The sequence below is a fragment of the Odocoileus virginianus genome, chromosome 8 (genome assembly GCF_023699985.2).
Source record: "Odocoileus virginianus isolate 20LAN1187 ecotype Illinois chromosome 8, Ovbor_1.2, whole genome shotgun sequence".
NCBI lineage: Eukaryota > Metazoa > Chordata > Mammalia > Artiodactyla > Cervidae > Odocoileus > Odocoileus virginianus.
Genome location: NC_069681.1, coordinates 58,440,849 through 58,468,644, shown reverse-complemented (window position 1 = coordinate 58,468,644; position 27,796 = coordinate 58,440,849). Strand labels below are relative to the sequence as shown.

The window sequence follows — 27,796 nt, the reverse complement described above, 5'->3', positions numbered from 1 at the left end:
TCTTTTCTTTCGCCATGGCTTACTGCTTGAATCTCTGGGCATCAATCATTACATCACATAGAGAACTGTGGGGTTGTATTTTTGGTTGACATACTCCACAATGCTCACTTCAGAGCTCCCTAGTCTACACTGAACATAAAGATGAAACGAAATCCTCTACATGATGGGAGTCTGTTTCAGACACTGGCTTATACAGAAATTTTTTATTATGAAATGCCACACAGCCTGGCACAGAGTGCTCAAGAATGGGGCATTACTGGAAGACCCTCTAAATGCAACCCTCAAGATCCTTGCCCTTGACTGTCCTCATTATGAAATCCTTTTGCTATATCAATATCCTAACCTCCTGAACGGGGTCCCAGAAGAACTCATGCACACCGATTTTTTTTTAACTGTGAGATTTTACTCACACTTAAAATATCTTTTGATTGTTCAATTATAAAACATTGCTAAGGTTTTGCTTAGATCTTGATTTAAATAAAGGATACATAAATAAAAATAAATATTTAACTGATGTCCCTTTTTTTTTTTTTTTTTTTTTTTGGTCATAAGTACTTGCTCTGTAATGCTAGCTTAATAAGATATGTAGACTGTGCTTTCTCCCTTAAAAACAATAAAAGGTGGTCAGTCACACATTGCCCTGGGGATGGTTTTCACAAGCAAACCTATTAATATAAATGTTAACAATTATAAAATCATCCACATCCTCATTTAAAAAAAAAAAAAGCTAGCTCTGCTCTTAAGTCTTCATACCCTCAGTAGCCATAAACTGTCATTTGGCTATGTTATGGTTCAACAAGCTTTCTTTTGCCTTTATGTGCTTTTTGAACTCACTGACCTAAATTTCATCAACTCTAAGAAAGGGTAAATACAAATGTCAAAAGAGAAGTCCATCCAACAAACAATAAACCTTCCCCTACCTGTACTCTGCAATTTCCTGACTTGGTGAGAACCCATCTATACTGACATTGAGGTTATAGTCTCATCTTATTTTGTTAATACTTCCCCCGTGCTCTGGATTTTTATACTTTCCAAAACATGCATCCATTTAAACAAAGCCATAAAGTCACTATGTCTTCCTAAATTTAGGAAGCTATCTTTTGTAGTTAGTAAAGTTCTGAGGTTGCAAATGGGTAAGAATCACCCACCGTCTCAGAGGACTGTTACTCAAGAGACAAAAGCTGAATCAAGTGAAAAATCAGAAGTGTTCTGCAAGCCTCAAAACACTCTAGAATGAATGCCTGCCAGGGTCTGAGAGAAAAGGGGGCGGGGCGTCGTCAGAAACTTCCGCTTACCCCTTGCTCAGATTCCAAAAGCTCTGTTTTCACTCTGACTGCCGGCATCCCATCAAGCATTAACATTCTGTTCTCGAAGCTGTTGATATTCTGAGAATAAGAAAAAAGGGAGAGAGGGAAATTCAGCTATAAAGTGTTCAATGGAGGACATCTAAATGTAGCACATTTAGTACCGCGAACCTGATTTTTAACAATATAGTATAATTAAATGAGAATACCCGCACCACCAATTATCCCCCCATTCTGAACTTTCATTAGAAATAATGACCAAGAACTTGAATTAATCAGTCTGATTCTCTGACCTCTGGGTTGCAGGTCAGATGATAATAAACTGGAGTGAGGAAACCTTACATTAATTTATATGGGGCCGGAATAATTCGTCAAGCTTTTGCAAATAGTGGAAGGAAATGCAAGGCGAGTTTCTTTCTTCCTTTAGCTTTGGAGGTTGTACTGCATACAGAAATCCATAAAGAACAAAACAGATCACAATAATTTATATACTCTCATATTCCTGTCAAAGTCTAAAGAATTTTAAAAGCAAGAAACTGTAATACTAGACAGCTAATTCTGGTATTGTGGCATACCTGACCCAATGAAAATTTCTACCTGTCAACCTCAAACATCTTCTTCAAAAACAACTAATGTAACTATTGGATTAAGAATGAATTCTTAAGCTGAAATCATAATCAAAGAATAAAGAACAATTTGTTTTCTGTTCTCGTATATGTTTGGCTCCATTTGCCACCTCTTGAAAGGAAAACCTTACTTCTATGTGGTTCAATAGAATTTCCAACAACATTTATAAAAGGATTAAATCAAGGTTATCTTTGACTAATTCCCACGACTTTGGGGATTTTCTGAAGTCAATAATCTATGAAGGGCGTCATAAAGCCACACATCAGTTTTGCTTCAGGTCAAAATCAGGCTCATGTTTTAAAATATGTTGAGAATGCCAACTTTACTCTCAAATACTGATTAAACCCAGAAATTAAAATCACTAAGTTTGACTGAATTTTTAGGATAGTTTCTTTGCTCGGTTATAGAATGTAACCATGACACTTAAAGTGGTCTTACTAAAAGAAAAAAGACATTTTCTAAATGTTTGCCTACATGGCGACAAAGGTTAATACCACTTCTACACCATCAAGTTTTCCCCATTCATAGAGTTGCTTTTCTCCCCAGCAGACAGTTAAATAAAAACTCCCACTTCAACACATCATAAATTAAATGCTTTTATTACCAAATAATACCAACAGAGCGCAACATGGTGAAGCTCTAAATATTTCTCCCATTTCTTGACTCTCTTTTTTGTTTAACAAAAATACTCTAAGAAATAAAATGTATGGAGCCACTCATGACAAATATTTGCTCAGAGAAACCAACAGCAAGAAGAAAAAGCAAATTTACACTAAAGCTAACTAATAAGCATTCAGAAATTCCATTCTACCTAGTTAGGTAGGGAATAAAAAGAAAATTACTGTCATGTTCTTCTCTTAGAAAAGTACAATACTATTAACACTGATAGGATACTTTTTTTTAATGTTTGCTTTTGATTTGTCCCTATCTTGGAGGGATTTTCACACCCTCATGGCTTAGAATAGGAGGAAATCTGGTGTTAACTGGTGAGCTCAGTGCATTTGTTCCAAGCTTAAAATCCTTTCAGGGAGGCTGATGGATTGCTTACACATCAGGGCATGGATCTCAAATCCCAATGGGGCACTTGCTTCCACGGTTGGAAGTGGCCGGCTGGACCTGCCCCCTTTCAGCCTCAGGGAAGCCTAGGAAGGAGGTACCCAACCCTCAAGTGCCCAGTCCTTCACAGCAGCCAGGAATTTGCCCTAACGAAGCTTCTGGGAGGCTGTTTGGTTGGTAGACAATGAAGGATGAGCTGATATAGTTTCCTACCCCGGAGGAGGTCTTGCCCAGGTGGAAAGCGAAGAAGATGCCTTGCAAAGAAAGGGGAAAGACAAAGAACGATCCCGGAAAGGCAGGTTTAATGAACTGTTAGAATCTGATTAGAGGCTAATGCCCCTTTTAGTGCTTTGTACCAATTTACAGCTGATATACTTCAGCTGTTTTCCTGGCTGGCTGTGATCAACTCATTCTTTTTTTAAAAAAAAAGGCAAGCTAACCAGAGTTTTTGAAGTTAAAAACAGATAAATCATAAAAACCTGACTGGGTTCATATTCCATTGAGTACATTTAAACATCACTGCATTTGCAATATCATTTGTGTTGCTGTTGTTGTACTCCAATAATTCTAGATGTGTTAAAGACACGACTACATTTCAGTTTCATGTAAAAGTCAACAAAAATCCAATACATTTTCCAAAAAATTTTCTTTTTAAATAAAGTTTGCCCTGTAAATATTTCTCTTCCCCTGGTTTTTCCAGGATCAGCCAAAGCACAGCCATAATAAACATCATAAATAACACTGTTCACAGCTAAGGAACCAATCTTTTAAAAAAATTCTTGCAACTAATACAGATTCAATCCGTACATATGCCTGAAAGTTAGACTATACACACATGAAGGATATTAATCTCTGCATTCATGATTCTAACCTTGTTTAGCACAAAGAGAAACACACATATTCCATGCATCACACCATATTCCAGACCATCCAACAAGGTGTATGGTTTTTATAAAGCACATGATAATTTTACAGCATTAAGAGTACAGTCCTTGGAACAAAACACAATAAATAGATTTATCTCTCTGAGCTAAAATCAGATACATACAGTCTCAACTGACTGCAGACTTTAAATATGCAACGAACTGTAAATTGCTCTCAAACACATCTTGCCATGATCTTGATCAAAATGCATTTACAGGAAAATCCAATTGCCCGATTGAGTCCCCAGAGGAAAATAAAATTACAGTCATCAATTTTAGTAACATGGTACTCTTTATGTTGTGACAAACTTTGTGGTATTATACAACCCTATATAATTTATGTGCACGTGTTTATATTCATGCACACATCTATATACCTATGCTACTTATTTCATATGAGTAAAGTGTATCAATTATAGCCAAATTTACCATCAGATTAGCTGACTGTTGATCAGTTACATGTACACTGGATCAGAATGGTACTCTGGACACTCGTACTTGCCAAGTAAGATTTGGCGCTTAGCAGTCCAGCTGATACTAGTTCTCCCAGTCAAAGGAGGTATAAACCAACAGTGCTCAATCCTGGCATCTCATAGTATTCTGAATGGAACATGGAGGAAGGAAAAAAAAGGATGCTTACTGATAATCTCTCATAAAAAAACAGAGAACAAGGATGACTTTCCAAGTCAACTACTACAATCTGGAGTGGTAGATTGGAATCCTCCAGTTCCCAGAATACAGGTCTCCTCTTCTCCCTCCTCCAGAATATGGGTTATCCAGTTTGCACAATTTAAGTAATAAAGAACAAGCTAGTCAACATTCAATAAATCTAATTTTTAAACCATGTTTCCCTTCATAAGCCAAAAATATCTACTGAGATTTGTTGTGATTTCTCAAGATGCAGGACATATTCATTTAAACACACTTCCATCATGAATCTCCAATGTTTGGCTAGAGGTACTGTTGGAGAAGACTCTTGAGAGTCCCTTGAACTGCAAGGAGATCCAACCAGTCCATCCTATAGGAGATCAGTCCTGGGTGTTCATTGGAAGGACTGATGCTGAAGCTGAAACGCCAATACTTTGGCCACCTCATGTGAAGAGCTGACTTATCGGAAAAGACCCTGATGCTGGAAGGGATTGGGGGCAGGAGGAGAACAGGATGATAGAGGATGAGATGGCTGGATGGTGTCACCAACTCGATGGACATGAGTGTGAGTAAACTCCGGGAATTGGTGATGGACAGGGAAGCCTGGCATGCTGCAATTCATGGGGTCACAAAGAGTCAGACGCGACTGAACTGAACTGAACTGAATGAGAAATATGAATCGCCCCCAACCATGCCCATGTTGCTCAACAGTGATCAAAGGGACATAGTAGCAACTCAGGATGCATGCACCAAATTGATTGAGGGACGTTCAGAAAGGATTCTGAAGAGTTTGTAATGCAAAGATGCGTGCGTGCGTGCTAAGTCACTTCAGTTGTGTATGAATCTTTGAGACCCCGTAGACTGTAGCCGGCCAAGCTCCTCTGCCCACACGATTCTCCAGGTAAGGACACTGGAGTGGGCTGCCATGTTCTCCTCCAGCAGATCTTTGCGACGAAGGGATGGAATCCGTGACTCTCAGGCCTCCTGCCCTGGCAGGCAGGTTCTCCACCACTAGCGCCACCTTGGAAGCCCTAACGCGAACATACCAACTGGTGCAAAGCATCACCCTTTGACGGCTTTTCTGGGTTCCCCAGATGGCTCAGACAGTAAAGAATCTGCCTGCAATGCAGGAAACCTGGGCTCAACCCCTGGGTTGGAAAGATCCCCTAGAGAAGGGAACAGCTACCCACTCCAGTATTCTGGCCTGGAGAATGCCATAGGAAAAGGAGCCTCAGGGCTACAGTCCATGGGGTAGAAAAGAGCCGGACATGACTGAATGACTCTCACTTTCTTATAGGAAAAGCAGAAGTATCAGATTATAAGGAAACTATACTTTGCTAAAAAACCATTTCATAGAAAAGTCAATCACCACCCTTTTTGACTCAATTCTAACATAACAACAAAATCAACAGTAACAACTTTTTTCAAGCCTTTATGCCATTCAACCAATAGGTCATTTCTTCAGAGAAGACATTAACTGTTTGATCCAACTCCCAAATTTTGCTGAAATCCAAGAGAATGAGTGAATTTTTGCTCTTTGTAAGGATCAACATTAGAATAGTGTCCAGTCAAGTCTTCCATTATCTGCTGTTATGCAACAACAGATAGTATAAAACAACTATCATTTTACTATTATTAATATCTTGGTAACACACACAATGGGCTTTCCCGGTGGCTCAGCCATGAAGAATCTGCCTGCTGAGACTCAGGGACACAGGATCGATCCCTGGGTTGGGAAGGCCCCCTGGAGGAGGGCATGGCAACCCACTCCAGAAATCTTGCCTGGAGGATCCCATGAACAGAAGAGCCTGGCGGGCTGCAGTCCGTGGGGTCACAAAGAGACACAACTAAGCAACTAAACAACAACAAGCAAACAAATAATAACACCTACTATTTGCATGTCTACTGTGGACTAGACCCTGTGCTAAGAGATTTGTACTCATTTAGTCTTTATGGTAAACCAAGAAGTAAAGATTCTGTTATCAGAAGATGAGGCATTTGAGACACAATGAGGTTAAACCGTCCAAGGTGACACAACTAGTAATTGGTGCAGCTTGACTGCAAATCAACTAAGCCTGAGTCCGAGCTAAGCTCCCATCCACTACACTCCTCTCTCCCTCTCCTTCTCACTTCCTCTTTCTCTACGTACACATGCTCACAGGCAACCCTCTCAACACGGGAAAAGACACGAGCCCCTTACTGAAAGCCCCAACAGAGGAACTCCTGAATCTCCGTCAATGGTTCCTCGTCAGGGCTGAGCTGATTCAGTCATTGAACAAATGGGACGTGCAACTTCCAATCACCAACAAAGTATCAACATTTTGGGGAATAACAATAAGAATTCAAATAAGTCACTGGTATCAAAGCTATTCCACATTGTCTTCTTTAAATCAACCTTTCAACATATTTACTTGGCTTACTATGATTATAGATTCCTATCGCAGAAACATCTCATAACTAATTCAGTCCGTCCCATCCTGAATTCAACATCCAAAAAAATCTATGGTAATCTCATCTGCTACCTGTTTTGAAAATAGTCATATCCTCGATGGCTCATTCAATGTTTTCACAATAGTTTCATGCACTTAAGATGATATAGGAACTCCATCTTCTACCTTTTACATTCAAGAGACATACATTTGGGCCTCACATATAATTTATAATCACTTAAAGTATAAAAGTTTATTTTTTAAGCTCACATAGCCTCAACACTGGTGAATCAATTTTGTAGTGGGCATACACATAATCAGAGTACCTCCAGTGGTACAAAATAGACACTAGTTCAAATGTAGACTGCCACTCTGGCCCACTTTCGTTTTTCATTGCTTTGCAACATGGCAGAGTGGATGTCACATTAATGACCTTATTTAACTGGGACCACTAGCAGTCAAACTATAGACACACTGGGACTCACAACTTAAATCCCCTTCAGTGGTTTCAATGATCCATATATACATTTTTCTTAAATATCTGTCTTCAGTCTCAAAAACAAAACCCTTCCATAATCACCTCACACTGAAGCATGGAATTGTGTCTTTCTTAAGAACTGGTAAAACTGCACACGCAATGCAGTAACTTGTATTTTCCTGATAGCAAGAATCACTGTTTTCTATGTTGGTAAAGGGTCGGGAAGATCCCCGGGAGGAGGGCAAGGCCACCCCTTCAGTATTATTGCCTGGAGAATCCCATGGACAGAGGAGCCTGGCTATAGTCCATAGAGTTGCAAAGAGTTGGGCACAACTGAAGTGACTTAGTACACAGCACAAAGTGTTAAACTATTAATAGATAGTTTACACTAAAATTTTTAGAAACATCATCTGAGCACTTAAATTTCCACCCCAGCATTAATACAAACTATAATAAAACTTATTATGTCATTCATATTCTGAACTATTTGGTCATGAGTTGACCAAATCTCTCCTTAAACAGGCAGTGAAGGTCTCTGCTACAGCCAAGTTATTTCATTCTATCCAAGCCATGTCTGTGAACCATGAGGCACTACAAGAGATAATGGGGCAAAGTCAGGGACTAGAGAATAGAAACAAGGTTAACACTAGGAAAACCAGTGAAACACAGCCACAATACAACTCCAGGGTCTCCTAATTTCAAAAAGTAATTATGTAACAACTACAATACCTATAAACACATATATAAAAACAACTATAGTAACAAGACAAAGTACCATTTACTGAGCATTTATGTACCAAGAGTTGTTTCAGGTGCTTTATATTTGTTCTATCATTCATTTATTCAAAAAACACTGAGTACTAGGCACTGTTGAGGTATTTAGGAAACATCAGTGAACAAATGAGGAAGTTTTATAGTTCCATTCTAGTCATTTAGTCTCCCAACAAATTTTTTTTTTTTTACTATGTGCATATTTGACAAGAAAATTCAGGTTCAGAGAGATTAAGCAATCTGTCCAAGGTTACGAAAATGATCACTAGTCTATATCTGAGACTAATATCTATTTTCTATTGCTACCTGGGATAGAGATTCTTTTTTTCTCCTTTTTTTTTTCCCATTTATTTTTATTAGTTGGAGGCTAAATACTTTACAACACTGCAGTGGTTTTTGTCATACATTGAACTATTAGCTGCTTTGACGCTGGCTCCAAAGCTGCATGAGCCCAGCAGTATCTCAGCCACTCTGGCTAACATCCTTCAGGCTGTTCCACCAAAAGGCTGAGGACCAGGCCTACAGCGGGAGGAGCAAGGCCAAGGTGGGCTGATCGTGGACACGCTGAAGGGAGATGACATTGATGTCATTCTGAAGTCTTTACATGTGTGTGCGTGTGTGTGTGTGTGTGTTCAGTCACTCAGCCATGTGTGTGTGTGTGTTCACTCAACCATGTGTGTGTGTGTGTTCAGCCACTCAGCCGTGTGTGTGTGTGTGTTCAGTCACTCAGCCGTGTGTGTGTGTGTGTGTGTTCAGTCACTCAGCCATGTGTGTGTGTGCGTGTGTTAAGTCACTCAGCTGTGTGTGCATGTGTGTGTGCACGCACGCGTGTGTGTATTCAGTCACTCAGCCGTGTCTGAAGATTTACCTTGTTCTAGAACAAGTACCTCGAACCATTCATCCGATGTGCCTCTAACCAGTTACCCAAACTTGTTTTCCACCATTCTGCTCAGGTTACACCTCAACCAGGTCAAATATGCTGGTCCTCCAAGTCTCTGTATATTCGATTCCATCTTTGTGTTCCATCTCTAGCTGACAAATTCCTTATCTGCTCTCACACCAGAATGCAAGTTCCAGGATGACCATGACTTTGTCTTTTTGTTCATAAGAGTATGCCTATCCCCAGGTTTATATGTGTGTCTAACAGGTGGCTCAACGGTAAGGAACCTGGTTGCCAATGCAGGAGATACAAGAGACGTGAGTTCAAGCCCTGTGTCAGGAAGATCCTCTGGAGTAAGAAATGGCAACCAACTTCAGCGTTCTTGTCTGGGAAATTCCACGGACAGAAGAGGCTGGTGGCCTGGAGTCCATCGGGTAGCAAAGAGTCAGACACGGCCGAGTGACTGAGCCACACACAAACAATACATAGTACATGCTCGGTAAAGGTTTGTTGAGCTAATGAAAAGAATAAATGTAAATAAATCTAAAATCATTTCACGCCCAGAGTTCATCTGACCCGGGTGATAGCTGTTGAGAAACAGATGGGAAGAGGTGCATGTGTGCTCAGTCATGTCTGACTCTTTGCAACCCCATGGGCTGTCGCCTGCCAGGCTCCCCTGTCCATGGAATTTTCCAGGCAAGAATACTGGAGTGTGTTGCCATTTCTTTCTCCAGATAGGAAGAAGAGCATAAGCAATGAAGGGCAATGAAAGTCTCATATTGGTGAAGAATAGTAAAGGATTTCGTGTGGCTGTAACATCGTGTGGTTCACTGCAAAAGAAACTAGAGGTAAGAGCAGATAAGAAACTTGGTGTTAACTGGCAAGTGGTCTTATATGGTATGGTAATTCACTGAAAAGTGTTTTTTAGTGACTGCAGTGTGCTAGTTGAAAGAAGCCCAAGTGAATAAGAGAGAAAGACTCCCAGTCTTAAGAAAACTGGAGCTAAGTAAGGAAGCAATGTGTTTGGGCAACACACAACAGGTGGCGAGGCATCATGAAACAAAAGCATAATATGTTTAACGTTTGTGTTTGGAAAGCTAGCACTGGCCTTGCTTTGGAAGATGGCTTATATACATATAGAATCTGATGCAAAGGAAGTAGCCACAGGCTACTGCAGTAACTCGGGGGAGCAGTGGTGAGGTCCTGACTCAACGCAGTGGCAGTGGGAATGAGGAGGAGGAAGATTCTTTGAGAGAGAGTTTACAGGAAGAAGGAACAGCTTTGGATGACTGACAAGGAAGAGGAAATATGGGGTGAGAGTCAGCAGAAATGTTAAGAATGGCACTGGTTTTCTACACTGTACATGAGGCATGAGGCAGGTAAGTCCAGTAGGAAAAGCCAAACATGCCATAGAGTCTTCAACATCCCGTAAAGGACCTACTACACTCTGGATACATGAATATTTGGGTACACTGTTTAATTTGCATACATTTTTGCTTACTCAGGGATCTGTTACACATTGAAGAAAATGTCTCAAAAGCTGATTATGTTTGAATATTATAATAGATACTAATAGAGTCAAATTTATTCAAACACGGGTTTGGTTAAAATAAGGGGAAAAAAGTATATAAAGAAGTCATCTCGTAAGATTATATATTCAAGACAAGAATTAACTATGTCCTTACTTTCATTTTTCTTCCTGGGATTTAGTGTTTTACAGACTTTCATGGTTATCAAAGCTTAGAACAAAATAGGTATTTGCCAAAGTATGAGTTTAAGAGTACTATATATTAACGTATTCATCGCCACTTTCCTTTATGAAAAGTCATTTGGACAGTAATGAAAAAAATGCAGAACACTGAACAGAATATGTAATGAAATAACATCACTGGTCCTCTGCACCTAGGGACAATGAAGATTACTATCAAAAATTAAGTCATTTATTTTCTGTAGGAAACAAAGGAAATGACTATTAACCTGTATCTCCACCTTTCCTGACCTCCAGTGATGTCAAATGGGTCCTTATCAAACCCAAAATGGATTATCTTATTAAAACATGAGCTGCTGAGTGCTTGTCTCTGGTATAGCCTGAAGAAACAGCACTGAAGAATCACGAATATGCAAAAAAAAAAAAAAATCTGAGGAAAAACAAAAATACAAGTTAACTTTTTTTTTCCTTAGAACTATTCTAACAAAAACAAAAAGAAACAATCAACCACAAGGGTCTCCGCAGTGGCCAGAAAAATATATAAACTTATAAACCAAGTCTTATATTCACTGCCTTATTAAACATATTATTGGGTTAAGATTTTGTAACAAATACCTCACATTCCTTGAAAACCCTAGTATGTTTGAAAAAAGTAAAGCTAAAACAAATGACCTTTACATTTTATCTAAGAAAGATTGTCAAAGCATGTAAAAGCTCTATGTAGTGTTTCTCATGTTATTAAAAGGTGAAACAAAAATAATTGCTTTTAAAGGATTATATCAAAAATACAATGGTGCAACCACTGCATCGCCTGGACAATCATGTAAGACACATAGTCACTGGAAAGGTCATTCCTCTCTTTCTCAAAACTCTAGGTCCAGGGAAGGCAACGGAGAAAGACATCACTAGTTAGCTACCAAAGGCAAAATACATAGGCTCAACCCAAAATTTAATCTGTCAGTTCCAGGTACATCCACCTCTAGCCGTTATCTCTCCAGATTCTTCAAACAATGTTTTTAGTTGTAATAATGATGATATCAAATTCTGTACTAATTTGACATTTTTACTGGTAATGCTCTTACACATCTACTTTCACTTTATCCAATTTCATCTCCAAGAATTCTGAATACTGCACCTTTCACTTTTTTAAAAAGCATTCTATCTTCCAGTTCTGCGCTTTTTATTCTGTAGACTTTAAACAATTATACAGAAGTGTAAGTTAGAAGATTGCCCAGAACACGGGCCCAGGAACACATTTCCTGGGTTATGATGTTCTCATGGTTTCAGTTTTCTTACCTGCAAAATACAGATAACAGTCTACTTCACAGATTGTAAGGATTCACTGAGATCATGCACACCAGATACTTTAGCACAAAGCATTTTATTTTAGCAGTTAGTTAATATTAAGGAATTTTAATTAGTGGTAGTAGTTATACTATTTCACCATTCTACTAACTCTGCAGAGCCCTCAAGGCTTTATGTGTGTGATTTCTCCATATGAACTACATATATAACTACATTCTATATAACTAGAATGAAAATGGCAGATTTGATAAAAATACGATTAACAGGAATGCATGAAAGATTAATCTACACACTTAATATATATTTCTCATGATGAACAGCAACAGTGAACTATTTTATCAGCTTTAAACTGTGAGGATGAACACCAATAATAGAGACATAGCTCACCTCGCCACAGGCATCTCAATAAAGGCGTTTAGTATTCTCCAACTGCTGGGCACAACCATGTAGTGTCTGATAGCCCTTCCTAGCAATCAAATGTTATTTGATGCAGTGCTCAAAGCCTTTCTTATGGTTCTCCTTCACGTCATTACCCAGAAACACATTATTTTAAAGAAAGATATTTACAACTACAACATGTTCTCTGTAGGAGAACAAACCTACAGAGTACCCTGTAATTTGAGCTGTGGAAAACTTACACTAAGTTATTTGAGGAAACCAGAACTACACAGGAAACAAAAATCCAAGCGGCGGCAAGTTTAAAATCTGTCTGTGTTTCAGGGTAATATGAAGCCAGTGATATTAACACCTCCATGCCATCACCCAGGCTGCTATCATCTTGAATGCCCCTCCCCCACCTCTGCATGTCCTTTTATCACTCATCTTTATACCACATTAGAATTTCTATAAAGGCTGTGTGAGAGAGAGAGAGAGTGTGTGTGTGTGTGTAGATAAATAAAATCTAGGGTTAGTGTCCCTATAAAACAGTACTTTTAAAGTTCTAAAATGCAACACAAGGAAAATCAGAAAAGAGACAAAGTTTACTCAACAGAACTCTGAAATATACTTTTTATTAAGGAATTATGTAACTGCATGGCATTTGTTTAGGCCTTGTTACTTCCTCCAACCTCTTAATAACCAGCACCCACAAAAACGGAAGCAGTACAATTTTGAATGTGTGTAACACACTGTCCCCTTCATGGATCACAGCCTTGTCAAGGCGAAGGGGCTTGCATAATTCAATAAAGCTATGAGCCATGCCACGCACGACCACCCAAGACGGACAGGGCTTACTGAAGAGTTCTGAGAAAATGCGGTCCACTGTGAGGAGGAAATGTCAATCCACTCCAGAATTCTTGCCTGAAAAACCCCATGGACAGTAAGAAAAGGCAAAAAGAAATGAAACTGGAAAATGAGCTCCCCAGGTCAAAAGGCGTCCAATATCGAACTGGGGAAGAGTGAACTGCAATTACTAACAGCTCCAACAAGAATAAAGTGGCTGGGTCAAGGCTCAGTCATGGATGTGCCTGGTGGTGAAAGTAAAGTCCAATGCTGTAAAGAATAATATTGCATAGGAACCTGGAATGTTAGGTCCATGAATCAAGATAAATTGGAAGTAGTCAGGCAGTAGATGGCAAGACTGAACATGGCCATCTTAGGAATCAGTGAACTCAAATGGATAGGAATGGGTGAACTGAATTCAATGACCATTACATCTACTATTGTGACCACTGTATCTACTTTTAAGGGCAAAAATCCTTTAGAAGAAACAGAGTAACTCCGATAGTCAAGAAAAGTGTCCAAAATGCAGTACTTAAAACAACAGCATGATCTTGCTTTATTTCCAAAGCAAATCATTCAACATCACAGTAAGCCAAGACTATGCCCCAACCACTGATGCCAGAGAAGCTGAAGTTGATCAGTTTCTATGAAGAACTACAACACCTTCTAGAGCAAACAACAACAAAAATGTCCTTTTCATCATAGGGGATTGGAATGCAAAAGTAGGATGTCAGAAGCTACTGGCAATAATAGGCAAGTTTGGCCATGGAATACAAAATGAAACAGGGCAAAGGCTAACAGAGTTTTGTCAAGAAAACATGCTGGTCATAGCAAATATCCTTTTCCAACAACCCAAGAGATGACTCTACACATGGACATCACCAGATGGTCACAACCGAAATTAGATTATGTCATTTGCTGCCAACGATGGAGAATCTCTATACAGACAGTAAAAACAAGACCTGGAGCTGTGACTCAGATCATGGGCTCCTTACTGCAAAGTTCAGGCTTAAATTGAACAAAGTAGGGAAATTTACTAGGCCATACAGGTATGACCTAAATCAAATCTCTTATGTTTATACAGTGGAGATGATGAGTAGATTCAAGGGATTAGATACAAGGGATCAGAATGCCTGAAGAACTACACATGGAGATTCATAACACCATATAGGAGGCAGTGATCAAAACCATCCCAAAGGAAAAAAAAAAATGCAACATGGAAAGGTGGTTGTCTGAAGAGGCTTTACAAATAGCTGAGGAAAAAGTAAAGCAAAAAGCAAAGGAGAAAGGGAAAGATATAGCCAAATGAATGCCGAGTTCCAGAGAATATCAAGGAGAGATTAAAAAGGTCCTCTGAAATGAACAATGCAAAGAAATAAAGGAAGACAGTAAAATGGAGAAGACTAGAAATCGCTTCAAGAAAACTGGTTATCAAGAGAACACTTCATGCAAGAATGGGCATGGTGAAGGACAGAAACAGTAAGGACCTAAGAGAAGCAGAAGAGATTACGAAGAGGTGGCAAGAGTACACAGAAGAACTATACAAAGGAAGTCTAAACAACTCAGATAACCATGATGGTGTGGTTGCTTATCTAGAGCCGGACATTCTGGAGTGTGAAGTCAAGTGGTCCTTAAAAGCATTAATATGGAGAAAGCTAGTGGAGGTGACCCAATTCCAGCTGAGCTATTTCAAATTCTAAAAGATGACGCAGTTAAAGAATTGCACTCAACATGCTGGTAAATTTGGAAAACTCAGCAGGGGCCACAGGACTGGAAAAGGTCAGTTTCCATTCCAATATCAAAGAAGGAAATGCCAAAGAATGTTCAAACTACCGCTCAACAGTGTTTATTTCACATGCTAGCAGGTTTAAGCTCAAAATCCTTCAAGCTAGGCTTCAACAGTACAAGAACTGAGAACTCTGATATACAAGCTGGATTTAGAAAAGTCAGAGGAACCAGAGATCAAATTGCCAACATTTGTTGGATCATGAAGAAAGCAAGCAAGATTCAGAAAAACATCTCTCTCTGCTACACTGATTATGTTACTTTTTTCCCTTTATTTTTATTAGTTGCAGGCTAATTACATTACAAAACTGAGTATGTTAAAGTCTCTGACTGTATAGCTCACAACAAACTGTGGAAAATTCTTCAAGAGATGGGAGTACCAGACCACCTTACCTGCCTCCTAAGAAACTTGTAAGCAGATCAAGAAGTAACAGGAATGGCCATGGAACAATGAACTGGTTCAGAACTGGAAAAGGAGTATGTCAAGGCTATATATTGTCACCCTGATGACTTTACTTGCTTGCAGAGTACATCATGCAAAATTATGGGAGGAAACGCAAGTTGGGATCAAGATTGTTGGGAGAAAGATCAACAACCTCAGATGTGCAGATGATACCACTCTAATGGTAGAAAGTGAAGAGGAACTAAAAAGCCTCTTGATAAGAGTAAAAGAGGAGAATGAAAAAGCTGGCTTGAAATTCAACATTCAAAAAACCAAGATTATGGCATCTGGTCCCATCATTTTAAATGGGGAAAAAGTGGATGTTGTGACAGGTTTTATTTTCTTGGGCTCCAAAATCACTGCAGATGGTGACTGCAGCCATGAAATTAAAAGAAGCTTGCTCCTTGGAAGAAAAGCTATGAAAACCCTGATGGTGTATTAAAAAGCAGAGACATCACTTCTCTGACAAAGGTCTCTATAGTCAAAGTTATGGTTTTTCAAGTAGTCACATATGGATGTGAGAGTTGCAACACAAAGAAGGCTGAGCTCCGAAGAATGGATGTTTTCAAATAATGGTGCTAGAGAAGACTCTTGAGAGTTCCTTGGACATCAGGGAGATCAAACCAGTCAATTGTAAAGAAAATCAACCCTGAATATTCACTGAAGAACTGATGCTGACGCTCCAATATTTTGGCCACCTGATGCGAAGAGTCGACTCATTGGAAAAGATTCTGATGCTGGGAAAGATTGAAGGCAAAAGGAGAAGAGGGCAGCAGAGGATGAGATGATTAGATTGCATCACCAGTTTAAAAGGCATGAATTTGAGCAAATTCGGGAGATAGTGGAGGACAGGAGGGCCTGACATGCTGCATCCATGGGGTCGCAAAGAGTTGGACAGAACTCAATGACTGACCAACAACAAACATAACACATTGTATCCAGAAAGTTTCTATTACCTTTCTTGCTATTTCATGGTAATTAAGTCTAAATTAAATGCTGCTCATAGAAAGAAGAAACATGTTTTGTTAAGGAGGTCCACTGTTATAACTCAAGTATTCTTTGAGACCAGGTCTTTTCAACATCTGTACCAATGACATTTAGACCAGATAGTTGTTTGTTGCAGCAGCTGTCCTTTGCCTTATAAGATATTCAGTAGCACCCCTGCCTTCTACCACTAGATCTCAGAACAACCCTTCACCCCAGCAGTCGTTACAATAAAAAATGCTGTCAGAAATGGCCAAATGTCAAGGGAGAGGCAAGGGGGAACAGCAGGTGAAGGCAGCTGCCCCATCTAGAAAGCACTATTTTATAATTAATGATATTATGAACTTACTACAAAAGAATCTTAATGTTGGATTATATTACCCAGTAGCATAAATACAATCCCAGTATTAATAGAAACTAATACCTGATTATAAAGACTATCTATAGTTGACTTTAAAATATACCTGATGGGAAGTTAGAAACATTTTTTAAAATGGTTTTATAATTTTGTTCTAATTCCTTCTTTCTGCAAATCCAAATTTTCCCAGAAACAAGGGCAAAGATTCCAGGAAGGAGTTTCAAGAATTTGCTCATTAGTTCAAGCTACGGAAACTGAAAGAAACCTGTAAGGATATCAATATTAATATAACAAGTCAAGGGAGCTTCTGGCCTCACTCTTAGATATATGGCCAGTGAGAACCTACCAAATTAGTCTCAAAACCCTTCAATGTAAGAAACTGTAATTACCCAAATGAATATGCTGACTCAACTTTCAGTAAGAAACTAAAAGAGTTTTCATTCTAATTTTCTGGATGACAGATACCTGGCTTTTTTTTTTTTTTTCACTGAAACCAGAACTATCCCTTCTATGAAGAACAAAGAATTTCACAATATGCATTGAAACATAAACCTGTCTATATTTTCTCAATTTTGTTAGGAATGTTACCTTTTAGATAACACAGAAATCAATACATCCTGGTTGAACTGTAGGATTTAGTTTCATCTAGTTGTTTGGAAATTAGAAACATTTTATAAGATGGTTTTATAATTTTGTTCTCATTTCTTCTCTTCTTTCTTCATACCCAAAATATCCCAGAAAACAAGGGCAAAGATTCCAGAACTAGTTTCATCTAGTTGTACTGGATCAAAGGAACAAATTTAAATCCCCAAAAGCTATGTAAATTAAAAAGGAAACAATGTCCTTAATAAAGAAGAGGAAGAAGGGTCCCTTCTTAGGAAATATGAAAAGCTGCAGTGGCTAGTAGGTTCTTAGAGGATCTGACTACTGATTCAGACTCATAGGAATAAAAGAACGACCTTTTTTAAGAAGACAGGAGAACATGCTGGAAAGGCAAACCATAAATTCACTTCCACTAGGATATACACAATATACATCTATGGTGCCTGGGCAGTCACTAGCTACACGCAGCTACAGAACAGCTGTAAAGTGCTGAGCCCAAATTTAGAGGTGCTTTATATATAAAACACACACCAGATGTGGAAGACTTAATATGAAAAGGAGAATGCAGAATATTTCATCAATTTCTAACTGATTGCTCAGTCGCTTCAGGATCAACTCTGTGATCCCATGGACTGCACCCCACCAGGCTCCTCTGTCCACAGGATTCTCCAAACAAGAACACTGGAGTGGGTTGCCATTTCCTCCTCCATTTAATTGATTAAACACATTGAAATGACATTTTGGTCACTGGAATAAATAAAATATATTATTAATTTTTTGTTTTAATATATGTACTAGAAAATTCAGAACTACACATATGGATTTCATTCCATGCCTACTGGACAGAACCATTACATGCTATCACCTCAGTAGACCCCAACCTCTATTGAGATGATCTTCCCTCCAGCTTCCTGAGTCCTTTTGGAAACTGGAGTGGGGTCAGGGTAGGACAGAAAAGTGAGAAGTTTTGAATGTTACAAAATTGGCAGAGAGTCACCGGCCTTTAATGCCAGAGTACTAAAATTCCTCAGAGTAGGAGTCATCCCCATGAAATGAAGGATTTACCTATCTACAGCTGTGTCTCCACTGACAAGGGGACAGAGAATATAATCAATCAGCCAAATGGCAGCAATTGCTAATTGCTGGGACCCAATCTTGAATTTTCAGCTCTGATGTTTATGACTTAAGACTCTACTCCAACTGACTGGTCAACATCTTCAACTAGACATTCCATAGTCAGGCCACGATTTACTAATCCACACTAAGTACAGTATCTCTGATCCCCATACACCCCTTCCCCCAAAAAGAAAGGAAGACAGGAAGGATGGAAGAGAAAGGGAGGGAAGGAAGGAGGGAAAGAAGGATGGAAGTGGGGAGGGAGGGGTAAGGGGAAGAAAGGAAGGAAAGATGAATGGAAGGAGGGAGGGAAGAAAAGATAGATGGAAGGGAGAAAGGAAGGAAGGGAAGAAACAGGAAAATCTCACTCTGCTTAATGAACTGTCCCCCAAGGAATGACCTCATCATCAACACTGTTTCTCAGACTAGAAAATTTTCTCTTCCTGACTGATATGAACTGTGTTACAAGAACCTTTAACCACCACATTCAGCCTCGACTCTCAGTTACCATTAGTCTTTGATCCGAAAGTGACAGCCTTCCTGCCCCCTTCTACTCTGCTACAGGAGACATCTCGGGACAGAGGGGAAATATCCTAACTATGTCTAAGGCTCAACTAACGAACTTAACCAGTTCGGAGGGTAAGCCTCTCTGATCTTTGATGGTAGATAAAATTTAAGGTCACAAGGATACCTTAGAAAATTTGACTTCATTTTAAGCAAAAAGAATCAAGTAAGGAAAAATAATAAAGTATATTGATAACTTTAACACTTAATTATTATATTTGGTTTTATATTACGTATGGTTACATTTTCTATGTTGGCTATATATAAAACATGTATATAATTATGTGCTGTATGTATAATACAAATAATATATTTACCTATATATACAATATATAGTTAGCATGTATGATTATTTAAATACAAATAGATTTTAGGTGCATTATTTTTGAGCACAATATCAGATAAGTGCTACCTTTAAAAACAAAAACATTTCTGCTAGATTTTCAAAGGATAAAGCATGGTAAAGTTTATCTTGGTCGTTAAGTACATGGTTTATTCCTAAAGATCAGACGATGATGACCCAAACCACCTTCTGAATGCATAAAAATACTGGAACAACAGTTGCAAATACTGCAAATTGCAGGGTTTGTTTTTTTTTTTTCTTTTCAACATTAATTTGAAAGCCTACTAAATTGAAAAAAGCTGGAGATACACAAATGGATGAGAAACATCAAGACCTATTAGCATCCTGGTAAAAATAATGAAATTAACAGAAAATGCTATTCTAAGAAAAAGACTGAACAAACACATACTTAAGCATGTGTAACAATGTCCTGCTCAGGTGATTTGGTGTGTGCGCTCAGTCATGTCCAACTTTTTGCAACCCCATGGATGACAGCCCGTCAACAGGCTCCTCTGTCTATGGGATTTTCTAGGCAAGAATACTGGAGTGGGTTGCCATTCCTTCTCGAGGGAATGCTGCCAACCCAGGGATCAAGCCTGCATATCCTGTGTCTCCTGCACTGGCAGTTCAATTCTTCACCACGGAGCCACCTGGGAAGCCCACTTAAGGTGTTACGGAAACCAAAATCAATCTAAATGCCAAACAATAGGGAACTGATTAAATGGATTGTGGGACATACAAATCACTGAGTAATATTTATTCATTAAATTTATGATATGTAGTTTTTGTCTTAAAAGTAGATTGATCATAACTAAGCAAAAAGGAGAAATAATAGAATATGTTCCTGAACCTTTAAAAACAATGCTTTAACAGAGACAAAGAGAATAGTGGAGAAGAGGAAGAAAAAAAGAAAAGGAAGGAAGGGAGGGAGGAGAGGAAGGAAAGAGCTAAAAGGATATGCAGTAAAAATCAGACCTGACAGAACATAGACTGATTTTTTCACATGTTTTGACAAATGCTCTCACTTTTATGAATTTCATATATTATCTGTATAATTAAAAGAAATAATTACATGTTCAAATTTTGAGTTGTAAAGAAGAGCCAAACAGCTTAAAAGAAAAAGACAAAATAAATTCATTTTTATCCAGATTAACTTTCATAAAGTATAAAAAGGTGACATCAACTCTCTAACAAGAAAAGTTGACACGCACACAGAGTTGCATGTATATTCATGCTGCAGTTAAAATTTAACTACTACAAATAAAAAAAAAAAACTTAAATGAACTTATTGTTTAAGTTATATTTATAATTGATTCATGGAATTCTGTTATATTGCTTCACATGAGGTATCTGGTATTTACAAATATTTTTATTATGCAGAGATCTATGATAAACTGGTATCTAATTTGAAAGTGCTGTAATCTTTTATAAGTTCCAGTCAATTCCACACACACACACACACACACACACACAAAGTGGGTACACTGTACTAGTATCCTGAGCAAAGAATTTGCAATTCTGAAGAAGGAAACCATGGGACAAATACTTTTGTTTTTTCCACTACATTGAGCAGTTGGTGAATATATTTTAAAAGATTTCAGTCTTATGGAAAAACAATCAGCCTTTTCTGTTCTTGTCTGAAAAAGCACTGAAGTAAAAAGATGTATACTTGTTAAGCTTTTAAACAAAACATTCTTAAAATAACCACAAACTGCTATACTCTCTGTCCTCTGTGTAGATCTCCCACTTCACTGGGCTTTGAAATGTTAAGGCCACATTCTCTGATTACATAGCAATTTTGGAATTGTTATCTGAGAAAATTCCTAGAGAGTAATGAGGAAAAGAAATAAAAACCAGGTTCTCAAGAGGCATTTTTGGAAGAACTAAAAATAACCTTGGGGACTTTCAGTTTCCAGTCCACCATGTAAGAAGCTTAAAGTCATCAATCCATCATGACAACAAGTATAAAGCTGAATAAACAGACATGACAACTTTTGTTAGATTCATCAGAGAAGTGAGGTCATAAGGCAAAGTGCTATTCCAAAAACTGAAAAGAAAGACAAGAGGATGCAAACTGCTAAGAGCAAAATCCCCTGAACCAAAACCTCTTTGGATGCTCAGGTAAGACAAACTTGAACTGTAACTGAAGAATTCCTGGAGGCTCAGGATGGACAAATTCAAGAATTACAGAATATTATAGAACGTCCCCAGACTTTTTGAGTTTTATTTTCCAGGAGTTGCACCATGTCTTTACAGTGAATATTGGACAAAAATCCTCTAATATTTCCATCATGAAGAGGATTTCCATTTGAAATCTGTCAGAGCCCTAAGTTCTTAACAAGACCTTCCCTTAGGAGAAACTCTCACCAAAGTCTAACCCATTGAGTCTTAAAAAGCATCTAACCTATTTGCAGGAAGAGAAATACAGTTTCAGCCATTCTGTCCCATGAAAGGGGATGGGGAAGGATGCAGAAGTACTGGTGAGATACACAGTTGAGAGGTATGATTGCTAAAAAGATTCAGACCTGAACATAGGACTACATCTTACTGATAAATAAGAGCCTATTAACTGTAGTTCATTTTATCTACTATCTTATGCCCATCTTTCATCAAAAACCTACAAGCCATACTAGCAGGCAAAACAAAAAACAAAAGCATAATTTGAAGAGACTGAACAAACATCAGAACCATGGTCAGATGTGGCAAGAACACTGTAATAACCAAACCAGAATTTCTTTTCTTCTTTCTCTATTGAAGGATAATTGCTTTACAGAAATTTTGTTGTTTGCTGTCAAACCTCAACATGAATCAGCCATAGGTATACATATATCCCCTCCCTTTTGAAACTGCCCCCCATCTCCCTCCCCATTCCACCCCTAGGTTGATACAGAGCCCCTGTCTGAGTTTCCTGAGCCATACAGCAAATTCCCGTTGGCTGTCTATTTTACATATGGTAATGTAAGTTTCCATGTTACTCTTTCCACACATCTCACCCTCTCCTCCTCTCTCCACATGTCCATAAGTCTATACTCCATGTCTGTTTCTCCACTGTTGCCCTGTAAATAAGTTCTCCCCTGGTAGCTCAGACAATAAAGCGTCTGCCTACAAAGCGGAAGACACGGGGTTTGATCCCTGGGTCGGGAGGATCCCCTGAAGAAGGAAATGGCAACCCATTCCAGTACTCTTGCCTGGAAAATCCCATCAACGGAGGAGCCTGGTAGCTTACAGTCCATGGGGTCGCAAAGAGTTGGACACGACTGAGCGACTTCATTCAAACAAGTTCTTCAGTACCATTCTTCTAGACTCTGTATGTATTTGTTAGAATACAATATTTATCTTTCTCTTTCTGACACACATCACTCTGTATAATAGGTTCTAGGTTTATCCACCTGATCAGAACTGACTCTAACGTGTTCCTTTTTACGGCTGAGTAATATTCCATTGTGTATATGTGCCACAACTTCTTTATCTGTTCATCTGTCGATCAGCATCTGGGTTGGTTCCATGTTCTAGCTACTGTAAGTAGTGCTGCAGTGAACAATGGGATACATGTGTCTTTTTCAATTTTCTCTTTTCAAAACTGTCTTTTTCAGTTTCCTCAGGGTATATGCCTAGGAGTAGGACTGCTTGGACATATGATGGTTTTATTCCTAGTTTTTTAAGGAATCTCCATACCATCTTCCATAATGGATGTATCAATTTACATTAAAACCAACAATGCAAGAGCATTCCCTTTTCTCCACACTCTCCAGCATTTACTGTTTGTAGATATTTTGATGATGGCCATTCTGACCAGTGTGAGGTGATATCTCATTGTAGTTTTGATTTGCATTTCTCTAATAATGAGCCATGCTGAGCATCTTTTCATGAGATTGTTAGCCATCTGTATGTCTTCTTTGGAGAACTGTCTGTTTAGGTCTTTTTCCCACTTTTTGATTGGGCTGTTTGTTTTTCTGGCATTGAGTTTATCAGTTGCTTGTATATTTTGGAAAGTAATCCTTTGTCAGTTGTTTCACTTGCTATTATTTTCTCCCATTTTGAGGGTTGTCTTTTCACCTTGCTTATAGTTTCCTTTGCTGTGCCAAAGCTTTTACATTTAATCAGGTCCCACTTGTTTACTTTTGTTTAAATTTCCATTGCTCTATGAGGTGGATCATAAAGGATCTTGCTTTGATTTATGTCATTGAGTGTTCTGCCTATGTTTTCCTCTAAGAGTTTCATAGTTTCTGGTCTTACATTTAGATCTTTAATCTGTTTTGAGTTTATCTTTGTGTATGGTGTTAGAAATGCTTCTAATTTCATTCTTTTACGTGGAGCAGTCCAGTTTTCCCAGCACCATTTATTGAAGTGACTGTCTTTGCCCCATTGTACATTCTTGCCTCCTTTGTCAAAAATAAGGTGCCCATAGGTGCATAGGTTTATTTCTGGGCTTTCTATCTTGTTCCATTGGTCTATATTTCTGTTTTTGTGCCAGTACCATACTGTCTTGATGACTGTAGCTTTGTAGTATAATCTGAAGTCAGGAAGGTTGATCCCTCCAGCTCCATTCTTCTTCCTCAAGACTGCTTTGGCTATTCGGGGTCTTCTGTGTTTCTGTATGAACTGTGAAATTTTCTGTTCTAGTTCTTTGAAAATTGCCATTGGTAATTTGACAGGGATCACACTGAACCTGTACATTATATCATTTTCACAATATTGATTCTTCCTACCCAGGAACATGGAATCTCTCGCCATCTGTTTATGTCATCTTTGATTTCTTTCATTAGCGTCTTATAATTTTCTGAGTACAGTTCTTTTGTCTCCTTAGGTAAGTTTATTCCTAGATATTTAATTTGTTTTGTTGATTTGGTGAATGGGATTGATTTTTAATTTCTCTTTATGATCTCTCATTATTAGTATATGGAAATGCAAGTGATTTCTGTGTATTGATTTTGTATCCTGCAACTTTGCTAAATTCACTGATTAGCTCTAGTAATTTTCTGATACTATCTTCAGGGTTTTCTATGTACAGTATCGTGTCATCTGCAAACAGTGAGAGCTTTACTTCTTTTCTGATCTGGATTCCTTTTCTTTCTTCTCCTTCTCTGATTGCTGTAGCTAGGACTTCCAGAACTATGTTGAATAATAGAGGTGAAAGTGGGACATATTTGTCTTGCTCCTGATCTTAGGGAACTATCACTATTCTGAATACTTTTTCAGGTAGTTTGCCTATTTCATTTATTTGGACTTCTGTGTTTCTAGTTTGTTCCTTCATTTGTGTAGTATTTCTCTGCCTTTTCTTTTTTTTTTTACTTACTGTGTTTGAGGTTGCTTTCCTAGGCTTCAAGGTTGATCTTTCTTCCTTTTGGTTTCTGCCCTCCTAAGGTTGGTCCAGAGGTTTGTGTAAGCTTCATATAGGGTGAGGTTTGTGCTGAGGTTTTGCCTGTTCATTTGTTTTTCCTCTGATGGGCAAGGCTGAGTGAGGGGGTAATACTGCCTGCTGATGATTGGGTTTGTATTTTCCTTTGTTTATTGTTTAGAGGTGTCTTGCACAGGGTGCTACTGGTGGTTGAGTAATGCCAGGTCTTGTATTCAAGCAGTTTACTTTGTGGTGTTGGAGTTCTCACTCTTTCATACTTCCTAGGGTTAGTTCTCTGGTAGTCTAGGGTCTTGGAGTTAGTGTTCCCAGTCCAAAGGCTCAGGGATTGATCTCTGGTCAGGAAGAAAGATTCCACAAGTGGTTTGGTATGGCATTAAGTAAGATTAAAACAAATATCCAAAAACAAGAAACCAAAGATGAACCCCAGACAAATGGCAGTTACAAAACCAAGCTAATAATAATTAAAATAATGGAATAAACACACACACACACATACACACACATATATATATATATATACACCCATGAGCAAAGTAAAAACAGTCCAAGAAAAATAAAGTACAGTAGATTGACCCAATGAACAAAGGAAATCAAAAATTATACTAGCAAGTTAAGAACAAAACTAACATAAGCACAAACTGGAAAACAAAACTAAAGCAAGGTGCCAAGTGGGGAATAAAGCAATGAAAACAAAACTAACAAATATGTTGAGAGGAAAGGAAAGAAAGAAAAGAAAGAAAGAATAGATATGCAAAGTTAAATAGAGGTAGATGAAGAAGATTTATATACATTAGAAATTAACTGCAAGGAGAAAAGAACAGTAGGAAAGGCAAAGGAATAAATGTAGAAAAACATAATAGGTTTAAAAAAATTAATATTGTAAAAAAGAGAGATGAAAAATATGGAAGAAGAAAGAAAAAAGGAAAAAAAAAGAAAAACTCCACAGAACTGCAAAAGCCCAATGTAGAGGCAGAGGTTTATAACAACAATAAAAAGTGTGATTGAATATACACATATACACCCATATGTAAAATCAAAACAGTCCAACAAGAATAAAGTATAATAGATCAACCCAATGAACAAAGGAAACAAAAAATTATATCTACCTGAACAAAACTAACTAAAGCAGAAACTGGAAAACAAAACTAAAGCAAGGTGCCAACTGGGGAATAAAGCAATGAAAATAAAGCTAAGGGGAAAGGAAAGAAAGAAAGAATAGATATGCAAAGTTAAGCAGAGGTAGATAAAGAAGATTTATATACATTAAATATCAACTGCAAGGGGAAAAGAACAGTAGGAAAAACAAGCAAGGGAATAAATGTAGAAAAATAATAATAGGTTTAAAAAATTAAAATTAGATAAAGAAAAAAGGAAAACTCCACAGAACTGCAAAAGCTCAATTTAGAGGCAGAGGTTTATGACAATACTATAAAATGTGACTGAGGGAAAAAAAAAGCTTAATTGGGTTTCATAGTGCCAATAAAATTGACAACAGGGAGAAAAAAAGGGGGGAAAAGAGCAAATCCAAAAGAATCTACAGAACAAATCAAAAAATAAGAAAAATAAATGTTTTCCTGTGTCCCTGCTGTCAAGAGTCCTTTCCTTCACTGGGAGTCACAGTCCATCTCACCTCCGCAGGACGCCCTCCAACTCTGTGCTGATCTCTGGACCTGCTGTGGGGGCAGCTCAGGTTCTAATCTGGTCTTACTCCTGTGTGTTCTTGCCTCCAATGTCCACAGCTATCAGAGTTAGTGTTTTCTTTTCTGGGAGCTCTCAGTGACCATTTATATATTCCATAGACACAGTCTCCTTAGTTGATCATGTGGATTTAACCCGCAGCTTGCACAGCTGGTGGAAAGGTTTTGGGTCTTCTTCCTTATCCACACTGCCCCTGGGTTTCCATTGTGGTTTTATTTCTAACCTCTGCACATGGTGGTCCACTGGGGTTTAGCTCCTCAGGCTGCCCTGGAGGGCTTGGATTTGGCCCTGTGAGGCCAGGTGTGAAGGTGGTGCAGCTGCTTGGATTGCAGGGCTCTGGCAGCACCAGGTACTCAGGGAGGCTGGTGCCTAGGGCAGCAGGAAGTATAGCACTCTAGAGGGATATGGCAATCAGTATTGGCCAATACGCTCCAGTATTCTTGCCTGGAGAACTCCTCTCCCTAACATAGAACTCTGACAGGCTACAGTCTACAGGGTAGCTAAGAGTCGGACACTACCAAAGTGACCCTGCGCACAGAGGCAAAACTTTTTTTGCCTGTAGCGTCTCTGCCCCAGTGGGAGTTGAGCGTGAAGAAGGTGTAGCTGCTTGGCTTGCAGGCACCCTGGCAATGCCAAGTGTGCGGGGACAAGGACTGCCTCCACCGCAGGAGTTACGGCTCTATCAGAGTCTTTTTTTGAGCTTCTTGTAGCTGGCAATTAGAAGGCCTCTTTGGCCAGTCTTTCTCCCTTGTTCCACCGGTTCAGGCACTTAAGAGGGCTCCCTTGCCTGGGTCCTTCTCTGTTGTTCATGTGAGTCAGGCACATAGAGGGGCCCCCCTGGCTGGGGTCCTACTCTGTCGATTGGCACATCAGGCATTTAAAGGGGCACCCTGGGTGGGGTCCTACTCTGTAATTCAATGTGTCAGGTGTTTGATGGGCCAGCCTCTCTATTGTTCAGCTGCCAATGCTGGCATGTGGGGGGAGAGAGGCTGTGGTGATGGCTCCACCCCCTACACGTGACTCAGCAGTATCGCCTTGCTTCCATGGCTGCCCGGCTTTCCTCCATAGGCATTGCCCACCACAATCCCCTCCCTCACCTCCCCTCAATCCGTTTCTCTGCAGTCAACAGCAGCCCTCGCCCTGGGATTGCTCCACAATCCCTAAACTCCAGCTCCCAACTGCTGGGCCTTCCAG

At 38.9% G+C, this 27,796-nt stretch overlaps 1 protein-coding gene across 9 annotated transcripts in view; it reads right to left on the bottom strand.

Annotated features, from left to right (window-relative positions):
• The window catches only part of KLF12 (KLF transcription factor 12), a 708,032-nt gene that overhangs the window by 271,764 nt on the left and 408,472 nt on the right, over positions 1 to 27,796 (bottom strand). For 7 of the 9 annotated variants that reach the window (XM_070471576.1, XM_070471579.1, XM_070471574.1 and 4 more), the window contains one exon: positions 1,296 to 1,385. The exons of the other annotated variants lie outside the window; for them this stretch is intronic. In XM_070471576.1, coding sequence (XP_070327677.1) covers positions 1,296 to 1,385 — 90 coding nt within the window. The remainder of the gene's footprint in view (positions 1 to 1,295; positions 1,386 to 27,796) is intronic. 9 annotated transcript variants of the gene reach the window in all.